At 38.7% G+C, this 11318-nt stretch overlaps 1 protein-coding gene across 1 annotated transcript in view; it reads right to left on the bottom strand.

The window, feature by feature from the left end:
• Positions 1-2941: 2941 nt before the first annotated feature.
• LOC143288047 (uncharacterized) overlaps positions 2942-11318 on the bottom strand; it is a 22210-nt gene continuing 13833 nt past the window's right edge. The window contains exons 6-9 of the mRNA XM_076596311.1: positions 9778-9829; positions 8664-8791; positions 5499-5549; positions 2942-3710 (exon numbers count right to left, since the gene is read on the bottom strand). Of these exons, the coding sequence (XP_076452426.1) occupies positions 3573-3710; positions 5499-5549; positions 8664-8791; positions 9778-9829 (369 nt within the window). The 3' untranslated portion in view covers positions 2942-3572. The remainder of the gene's footprint in view (positions 3711-5498; positions 5550-8663; positions 8792-9777; positions 9830-11318) is intronic.

Here is an 11318-nt window from a genome sequence, read left to right as displayed (position 1 = left end):
TCCCAGTGTTTACAATATCACTACCTAATCACCAGAGCAAAACAGCACAGAGTGTACATCATAGACTGCAGAAAAAAGAGAGAGAGACATAAAAGCATAAAGGCTTGCTGGAAAAAGGAAAGTAGGCAATAGAAAAAAGAAGAAACAAAAACAGAGAATAGAAAGAGGAAATTTCTCACACAGAATTTCCAGAAGGTGGAATAGAGCTCCAGAGATTAATCAGAACAGCAGGTCAATTTGATGCCTTCGTCAAAAGACTGTAAACAATTCAGATGAGGTCAGGTGCAGGCAGCGTCAAAACAAACACATACCACACTCCAAAATTCAGAGGTGTGCAATAAAAGAATTATCCAACCCATGAGCCGGGTACAATGCCAGCCATAGAATCGATTCATGCCATTTCTCTCACGCCCCATGAACCAATCCAGTTGAAGCTCACCCTCAAATGGTGAGGGAAAAACATGAAAGAGTACAAATTTGAGAAGTCTTAGTTCACAAATGTAAGAGAAAGAAGTTCTTGCACTTTTCTTCTCTTGTGATCTTTTTTTCAAGTTCTGATTCACACTTGAGCTTGAAATGTGACATGTACATAAGCTAGCACTCAATTCACATGAAATCACATAAAAAAAGGCTTTGTAATGTACAGTTTCTCTGCTATGTTGTGTGATATGACATTAAAGCTTTATTACAAACGTGAGCTGGCACTGAACACACAAATCACATGATGAAGGACCCATAGAGCATAAAGCGCGGACCTCACCTGTGACATGAGCAGCTCTGTGGGGTATCATCAGTTTCCCCACTATTTGATTTATACTAACCATTTGCATAAACATGGATCACCCCCAAAATGGAGTTCAGCTGCCTAAATATGGTGTGAAGACAGTCATACATGAAAAATCTTTTCATGATAAGCTTGTGAGTCACAACCTATAAACATAGAGAAAAAATAAAGAAGTTCTTGGATGTGGGGTAAAAACAGTCATACGTGCACACCCTGTTCATACTAAGCTTGGAAGTCACAGCCTATAAACATAGAAGAAAGAGAAAAAAAAAGAAGAAAATTAAGAATATTATATCAAATAAAAATAACTTTTCTTGGATGTGGTGTAAAAAAAACCAAATCCAACAACAGTCATACATGTACAACCTACTCATAATGAGCTTGGGAGTTAGCTAATGAACACAGAAGAAGGTAAAATGAAGGTTCTGAATATGCCTGTCAACATGAAATCACTTTTCTTGGGTGCCGAATGTATTGGTTCTGAATCGCACATTGACTAGAAATCACTTTAATGGATGCTGAATGTGAAAAGATGATGCTTGAATTTTGCCTGGAAATCCTTATCGTGGTGCTTACAGTTAGCTCCGCTGACCACAAAGAGGCAGTTCCCAGGCTGACTGCTTGTTGGTTCTTAGTACCAGTCATTGAAACCTGTCAAAGAGAAGCTAAGAAAATGCTAAAAAGTCAACTGAAATAGTGTTAGGAAGGCAGATTCACACCCCACATCTCTTTCAGTCCACATCAAATTTCAATCAAGTCAAAAATAATGTCTGTATATCTCATTTTCTGGTTACACAATAGAGATTTCCCATTAACCAGTTTACAATAGAAATTATATCAAATGTCTAGAATGTGAAAACAGGTCAAAACCTTAATATAGAGTATTGAAAACAATATAAAATTAAAAAAGGTAATGGCTTATGATATCAAACTTGGAAACAAAAGTCCTGTCCTAATTTTGAAACAGATAACATTGAAACTCATTACAAATATCATAATAAAATCAACATTCACATGGGTGTTCAGGTGGAAAAAAAGCAAAAAAGCTCAAGTGCTTCTCACACCCAAATTGAACACAAAGGTCCAGTCCTAATTTTGAAAATGATAGTATAAAAAAAACAACAAAAAATACAAATTCTCAAACTTGCACTCAAAACATTATCCAAAAACAACAACACAATATTCAAAAAAAGTTGCTTAAGCTCAGTACCTGCCCTGAATAATGTTGTCATTACAGTTCTAACATTTGCATGATTGTTTCAGTTCAGTATTTGCAGTGGAACGAATGATGATGCTAAGTCATTTCGAGTGATTTCGGTCCATGAATGGACCTTTATTCTTCCACCTGCTGATAAACAAACGTGCAGTCCCTAAATTTCTTGAGAACTGTGTGTGTGTGCGCGCGCGCACTCGCATGTGAGACGTGTGAAAGTCTGTGCATGATAAGCTGTACCTTGTTCTAGTTGTGGTGTGTGGTGTGTGTGTGTGTGTGTGTGTGTGTGTGTGTGTGTGTGTGTGTGTGTTTTCTGAGCTTAAAAACGTGACAATTGGTTATAATGAATGTGCAATATGTAGGAGGAATAATGTGCAATATGCAGGATGAATGTACAATGGAATATGTCTAATGCTAACGTCCATATTCTAAATATATTTCTGTTTAATAATTACGATGTAATAATTAATTGCAATGTTTTTAAAAGCGAATATGTGAAATGCTTTTATTTGAGAACATATGTTTATTACTCTTGTTTAATCAAGTAATCCGCGTGTGTGGGGTGGGTGGGTGGGATGCGGGTGTGTGCTGATTATCTGGTTGCGGTTTTCCGCAATTTATCTTTATTCTTATCTTATCTGTCTATTATAATCAATGTGCAGTATAGTAGGCTATGTTTATAATTATATTAAAATAATGTTTCTTAATTCTTTCTTTTTTTACATTAAGAATACTAGCTATTACCTGCAGTGTGTGGATGTATGTATGAAACGGTGTATGTGATATTTTTTTAACATTTGTATCTTCGTAATATTTGTAAAAGCTGTTGTTGACTTTTACAGTTATGGTCCCCATGTTGTTTACTTGTCTATGTTGTGATAATGCACCTGACCAAATTTCTCCAGTTGGAGATAATAAAGTTGTTCTTATCTTATCTTATAATTCACACTTTGCATGAACATATGAATGCAGACATTAGTTATATCAGTTTTACGTTCTTTCATTTCTATGCATAAGCCAGGAAGTGAAGTGAGACTTGTTACATGATAGATATTGAAGGAAGGGGTATATTTGAGTCAGAATGTGTGTGAATTTGCAAACATGTGTGCAGTTGTATATTCTTGGGACTGAAAATTTAAAGATTAATGAAACTCTAACGTAAATTTTGTCATTCGGATGATACGATAAACCGAGGTCCCGTGTGCAGCATGCACTTAGCGCACATACAAGAACCTACAGCAACAAAAGGGTTGTTCCTGGCAAAATTCTGTAGAAAAAAACACTTTGATAGGAAAATCAAATAAAACCGCACGCAGGAAAAAAAAAGGGTGGCACTGTAGTGATAAAAGAAATAAAATACAAATACAAATTTAAACAAAATTGTTTTAGTCCGTGTTATGATATTTAAACAAAATTATTGAAGTCTGTGTTATGATACATTTAGAGAAACTAGGGGCATAAAAATCTTTTTTAATTAAAAGTGCTGGAAGCAAATCAGTCTATGGTCTGATAATTTTGAAACAAGAGGCATTAGAATATCAGAAAAGTGCTCGACCCAGATCCCACATGGGTCAGTCACCAAGGCAAGTGATCGACGTCGATGTTTCCACCACACAGGATCACTCCCACTTTCCGTATGGCAGGGTCCATGTTTTTCATCTTCTCCGACAAGGCAGCCGACACACTGGCCCCTGCTGCCATCTCCACCACCAGCTGTGAAACCATTTATTATCAAACTTTTATTCGCTTATCTCCACAATGCAGGCTTTATCATTATCCTGATCAAATTGTTATTCGCTTATCTCCACAATTCAGGCTTTCTTATTATGTAAATGCTGTTCACTCATCTCTGTAATTCAGGGTTTATTATTATCAGACTGTTATTCGCTTGTCTCCACAATGCAAACTTTATTTGTTATCATTATCAAATTGTCATTCGCTTTTCTCCACATTGCACGCTTTATTATAACCAAACTATTATTGGCTTATCTCCACAATGCATGCTTTATCATTATCAAACTGTTATTGGCTTATCTCCACAATGCACGCTTTATTATTATCAAACTGTTTTCGGCTTATCTCCATAATGCACGTTTTATTATTATCAAACTGTTATTCTCTTATCTCCACAATGCACAGTTTATCATTATTACACTGTTATTCGCTTATCTCCACAATGCACGCTTTATTATTATCAAACTGTTATTGACTTATCTCCACAATGCACGCTTTATCATTATCAAACTGTTATCGGCTTATCTCCACAATGCACGCTTTATTATTATCAAACTGTTTTCGGCTTATCTCCATAATGCACGTTTTATTATTATCAAACTGTTATTCTCTTATCTCCACAATGCACAGTTTATCATTATCAAACTGTTATTGACTTATCCCCACAATGCACGCTTTATTATTATCAAACTGTTATTGATTTATCTCCATAATGCACGCTTTATTATTATCAAACTGTTATTGACTTATCTCCATAATGCACGCTTTATTATTATCAAACTGTTATTGACTTATCTCCACAATGCACGCTTTATTATTATCAAACTGTTATTGACTTATCTCCATAATGCACGCTTTATTATTATCAGTTGTAATTCACTTATGTCCAAAATTCGTGCCTTATCATCAAATCTCCACAATTCATGCCTCATTATCATCAAATGTTATTCACTTACCTCCACAATACATACTTTATTATTATTATGTAATTGTTATTCACTTCTCTCCATGAACCATGCTTTATTATCATCAAATTGTTATTCACTTTTCTGCACAATTCATGCATTATAATTATCATCATTTTTTGTTTGTTTGTTTTTGTTTGTTTGTTTTGTGTTGACCTGGGAGATCGTAAAAATCTCCACCCTTTACCCACCAGGCGCCGTCACCGTGATTCGAACCCGGGACCCTCAGATTGACAGTCCAACGCTTTAACCACTCGGCTATTGCGCCCGTCTGTGAACCTGTTTGATATGGGATGTTATTTTGGGGTTGTGTGTGCACGTGCAGACAATTAGGTGGATGAAGACAGGGGAAATATAGAGTAAGACAGACAGACAGAGAGGGGAATAGAGAGAAGAACATACGACGGGTGCAATAGCCGAGTGGTTACAGCGTTGGACTGTCAATCTGAGGGTCCCGGGTTCGAATCACGGTGACGGCGCCTGGTGGGTAAAGGGTGGAGATTTTTACGATCTCCCAGGTCAACATATGTGCAGACCTGCTAGTGCCTGAACCCCCTTCGTGTGTATACGCAAGCAGAAGATCAAATACGCACGTTAAAGATCCTGTAATCCATGTCAGCGTTCGGTGGGTTATGGAAACAAGAACATACCCAGCACGCACACCCCCCAAAACGGAGTATGGCTGCCTACATGGCGGGGTAAAAACGGTCATACATGTAAAAGCCCACTCGTGTGCATACGAGTGAACGCAGAAGAAGGAGAGAAGAACATACGAATGACAACTTTCCATTCCACAAAATACCTTCATCCTTCGCATGATGAACTTGACTGCCTCTATCATCTCCTCGTCACTCTGAACGGAAAAAAATGTTGTCAAGGCAAGATGAAAGTGTGAAAATATGTCATACTACACACACACACACACACACACACACACACACAACACACACACACACACACACACACACACATATATATATATATATTACTCTGTGATAAAAACATATTATTATCAGTGTATTAATAAAATCAAAGTGCACGAAGATATACTATGTATCAAATTACTCTGTAATAAATCAAAGGAATGTATAATCATTAGTGAATGCAGATATTACACTATTAGTTATGTGTTAAAACACTCCAGTATCAACTGAATTTGTAATAAAAAGAAAATAGCATCATTAGTGAATGCAGATATTACTCAATTAACTATACATTAATTAAACCACTCCATAATACAAAACATTAAAAAAAAAAAGAATACAGTGTGAGCATATGTCTTACAAAAGACTTGATTGAGACAAGAATATATAGAGTGCAGATAACATATCAGTAATTATAAATTCAGGCTAATCAAGTATGAACAGATGCCAGACTGCCTAGTAAATCACTCTATACATGGAAGCAAAAACCTGATTGAAACAAGAATATAGTGAGTGCACATAATACATAAGCAATTATGTATTATTATATATAAGTGGAGTGATGGCCTAGAGGTAAAGTGTCTGCCTAGGAAGTGAGAGAATCTGAGCGCACTGGTTCAAATCACGACAAAGTTGCCAGTATTTTCTCCCCCTCCACCAGACCTTGAGTGGTGGTCTGGACGCTAGTCATTCGGATGAGATGATAAACTGGGGTCCCATGTGCAGCATGCACTTAGTGCATGTAAAAGAACCCATGGCAACAAAAGCATTGTTCCTGGCAAAATTCTGTAGAAAAAATCCACTTCAATAGGAAAACAAATAAAACTGCATGCAGGAAAAAAAATACCCAAAACTGGGTGGTGCTCTCAGTGTAGCGACACGCTTTCCTACCAGGGAGGGCAGCCTGAATTTCACAGAGAGAAATTTGTTTTGACAAAAAAAGAGTAATACAATACGATTTAAGCTGAACACATTCACATCCCGGGGACCGTCACCATTGTTGAACTTTGCAACAGAAGACATTTGTTTTCTCTGAAATCGTTTTGGGAGCCACCACACCAGCCATTTTTGTATTTGTATTTGTATTTCTTTTTATCACAACAGATTTCTCTGTGTGAAATTCGGGCTGCTCTCCCCAGGGAGAGTGCGTCGCTACATTACAGCGCCACCCATTTTTTTTTGTATTTTTTCCTGCGTGCAGTTTTATTTGTTTTTCCTATCGCAGTGGATTTTTCTACAGAATTTTGCCAGGAACAACCCTTTTGTTGCTGTGGGTTCTTTTACGTGCGCTAAGTGCATGCTGCACACGGGACCTCGGTTTATCGTCTCATCCGAATGACTAGCGTCCAGACCACCGCTCAAGGTCTAGTGGAGGGGGAGAAAATATCAGGCGGCTGAGCCGTGATTCGAACCAGTGTGCTCAGATTCTCTCGCCTCCTAGGCAGACGCGTTACCTCTAGGCCATCACTCCACATTTCAGCCACATGTGATGAAGGGCCCAGCAGCTGAGTGGTTAAAACATCGGACTTTCACTCTGAGGGTCCTGGTCACAGCGCCTGGTGGGCAAAGACTGGGTGGAGATTTTTCTGATCTCCCAGGTCAAGAGAATTGTAAACCTGCTAGCGCCTGAACCCCCTTTCATGTGTATATATACATGCAGAAGATCAGCTACATACGTTAAAGATCCTGTGATCCCTGTCAGCGTTCGGTGGGTCATGGAAACAAGAACATACCCAGCATGGCCCCCACCCCCCACACCCCCGCCACCTCCCTCCACCAGAAAATGCAGTTTGACTGCCTGAATGGCAGGGGTAAAAACCGTCACACATGTAAAACCCCACTTGTGTATACAAGTGAACATGAGTGTCGCAACCCATGAACGAAGAAGAAGCCATATGCGATTGAGAAGAACCATTTGGAACACTGGTATCAGTATCAGTGTCAGTAGCTCAAGGAGGCGTTACTGCGTTCGGACAAATCCATATACGCTACACCACATCTGCTAAGCAGATGCCTGACCAGCAGCATAACCCAATGCACTTAGGCATTGAGAAAAAAACCCAAAAAAAAACCCAATAATAAAAAAAATAAAAAAATAATAAATATAAAATAAAATAATAAAATAAAATACAATAAAATAACCAAACCAAACAAAACAAAACACTGGGACCTGTTTAAATGGAAATGTTTCTGAATTTCCTTCGCACTGCAGTCATGTGAGAAATGACAAGCAGCATGTAATCCATTCACCCATCTGATCAAGAGTCAGGCTGGAATTTTTTTTTTTTTTTTTTTTAAAGATGTAAAATGACCCATATCATGAACCTGAACTGACAAGTGTCGACTCATTCAAGTCATCACGTTTTTTTTGTTTCCTTTTGTATGTTTTGGGGGGTTCAAAAACAGAAAGAGCAGCTCTCTGATTGGCACAGACTGAATGAATACATCATCACTGCAGACTATTTTGTGGACCTGTCAAGATGGCTGCACATTCACGCAGTGAGTGAATTCTGTATCAAAATTAAGTAAGGTGACCTTCAAACTGAGTTGAAAACCACTGAAACAAAAAATACCAAATGATAACAAAAAAAAAACAACCAAAAAAAACCCCAAAAACAAAACATAACTTCAACTAAACACGATAATTTTGACGTTAACATAGGTCCCTAAAATTTAGGATAGTAAAATAGGATATTACCTCCCTATCTGCATGAAATATAAAGGCTGCCACATTATATGGTCAGGACTGAGGGGCTAAAATTAAAAACAACAACAACAGCAACAACATCAAAACTGAATGTGAATAATGGCACAATTTTGCATTGTTTTCACATGTTTACGTCAACATGTAATGAGGATAGTTATCACATTATAACATTACATTCTTGACAGCTAATAATAGAATGATTATTTGACTGAGCCGTATCCTGATACCCCAAAAATTTTTGACTGACATGCCAACCCTCTTCACAATCAGAACACACACACACACACACACACACACACACACACACACACACACACAGAGAACAATGTTTACTCACCATTTCAAATGTCTCTTGCTCTGCCAGCTGAGAGAGAATTGTGAAGTTCAGATTGCCCAGCTGCTGTGTGGCTATGCCCTCTGCTTTGGTCTTCAGGTACTGTGGAGGGTTTGGCCACAGCCGTTTGCCTGGTCCACACACACACACACACACACACACAAACAAACAAACACATGCGTACACACACACACACACACACACACACACACATACACACACACACAACACACACTTTTTAATGGTCAAATAAAAGATAAAGTTTGTTACTCTGTCTCTCTCCCTCTCTCTCATACACAGTTCTTTGTGTGTTATCAAAATCATAGACAATCGCTTTGGGTTTCATTAAATTTTTTTTAATCAGTGCTTGCAGATGAATACCAACTGGACTGGAATGGCCAGAACAGCCCAGAACAGAGTGTGATGGCGAGGGGTCGTCGATGGCCTATGCTCCACCAGGAGCGATGCGCAAAATGAAGAAATGCTTGCAGATGAATGCAATTCTTGCTCCAGTGTTGTGGATTTAGTGCATTACTTTCTCTTGTATTTGTGTGACTGCGTGTTCCAGTGTTATATATGTAAGTGAGCATGCCACCGTGCATTGCACATGTGTGTGTGTATGTGTGTGTGTGTGTGTGTGTGTGTGTGTGTGTTTAAGTGTGGCATGAATGAGTGAGGGAGTGGGGTAGGGTGGGAATGTGAGTGTGTGTGACAAACACACACTGTGCATCTTTACAGACATTTACACACAAACACATGTGCACTCAAACACTTGCACACAGACATGCACATACAAACAGGCATGCACATGCACACACACACACACACACACACACACTCTCTCTCTCTCTCTCTCTCTCACACACACACACACATACATGCACTGTGCACACACTCACATAGGGTCACACATATCATTTGAGGAAGACAGACAGAGACAATGAACACATGCACATGCACAAACACACACACACACACTCATGCACAAACACACACACACTCTCTCTCTCTCTCTCACACAAACACATACATGCACTGTGCACACACTCACAGAGGGTCACACATTTCATTTGAGGAAGAAGTTGATAGAGACAATGAACACATTTCCTGAACTTACCAGCTTTAAAGCACTCTGTCAGCATCTTGCCCTTTCGGCGAAGCAAGAAAAACTGGAATTAACACAAAAAAAGAAAGAAAAAGAAAAAAAAAAAAAAAAAAAAAAAAAAGAAGAAAGAAAGAACGAAATTAGTACTGATGATTACAAGTTTATTACAAATTTATCACCAAAATATTTTAGCTGCTTGACCTTGATTACATTAAAAAAAATTTTAAAAAAAAAAAATCAGCAAATAAAATTAACAAATAAAAAGAGAGAAAAAAAATCAACAACAACAACAGAAGCTACAAACATACAGAAAAAAAACAAAAAAAACAACAAAACAAAACAACCCCTAACAAAAAAAACAAGAACAGTACATAAAGAGAAATATTTATAAATAAATGCTCAAAAGGAGGAAACGGACAGAAAAACTGCTCTCACTTACAGGCATATGTCTGAATACACATGACATTTTAAAGACTTCAGTGAGAGACGATGGGAAACACAACAACTGCACATATAAAATCTATATAAGATAGCGACATGATCTTCATTATATTATGCACTCTTTTTTTTCTTTTCTTTTTTTTTTCTTTTTCATACGTTACACATGTTGTACTGTTTGCTAAAAAAAGGGGGGAAAAAAATATATATAAGATCCAAATGAGGAACTGGTCCAGCCATGCCATGGTTTCAGTTTCAGTAGCTCAAGGAGGCGTCACTGCGTTCGGACAAATCCATATACGCCACACCACATCTGCGAAGCAGATGCCTGACCAGCAGCGTAACCCAACGCGCTTAGTCAGGCCTTGAGGCGTGGTGAAGCGGTTAGTGTAACAGTTCGGTGACTGGGAGGACACAGGTTCCATCCCCATCACAGATGGGTTTTTGCCGACTCCTCACCAAGAGCTGAGTGTATGTACTATGTTCGAGCTCAAAAGGGAATTCAGACTGCGACCCACACACACAGTCAAGGGTCATCCATTTCAAGGATGCCGCATCTTTTAGGGTGTTGCTCAAAATTTGCTGACCAACACTGCAGGTGTCTGCATCTCTACAGCCTGTGCATGTGGTTAATGCTGGGGATATGTTACGAGAGTACAGCCATATCAAGTTTTGTCCACAACCTGAATGGGACCTCCAAAGCAGCATCTTCATCATTTCCCATCACCATTGACCATATCAAAAACCCAAATATCTGAAATGAGGGGTCACACACACACACACACACACACACACACACACACACACGACACACACACACAAAATAAGACCCCAAAATGAATAAGCATGATGGGTGCAATAGCCAAGTGGTTAAAGCGTTGGACTTTCAATCTGAGGGTACCAGGTTCGAATCTCGGTAACGGCGCCTGTAGGGTAAAGGGTGGAGATTTTCCTGATCTCCCAGGTCAACATATGTGCAGACCTGCTAGTGCCTGAACCCCCTTCATGTGTATACACAAGCAGAAGATAAACACACACATTAAAGATCCTATAATTCATGTCGGCATTCGGTGGGCTATGGAAACAAGAACATACCCAGCATGCACACCTCTGAA

This window comes from Babylonia areolata, chromosome 12, assembly GCF_041734735.1.
Source record: "Babylonia areolata isolate BAREFJ2019XMU chromosome 12, ASM4173473v1, whole genome shotgun sequence".
Classification (NCBI taxonomy): domain Eukaryota; kingdom Metazoa; phylum Mollusca; class Gastropoda; order Neogastropoda; family Buccinidae; genus Babylonia; species Babylonia areolata.
The sequence above is the reverse complement of the archived record's forward strand: the minus strand, read 5'-3'. Positions and strand labels throughout refer to the sequence as shown.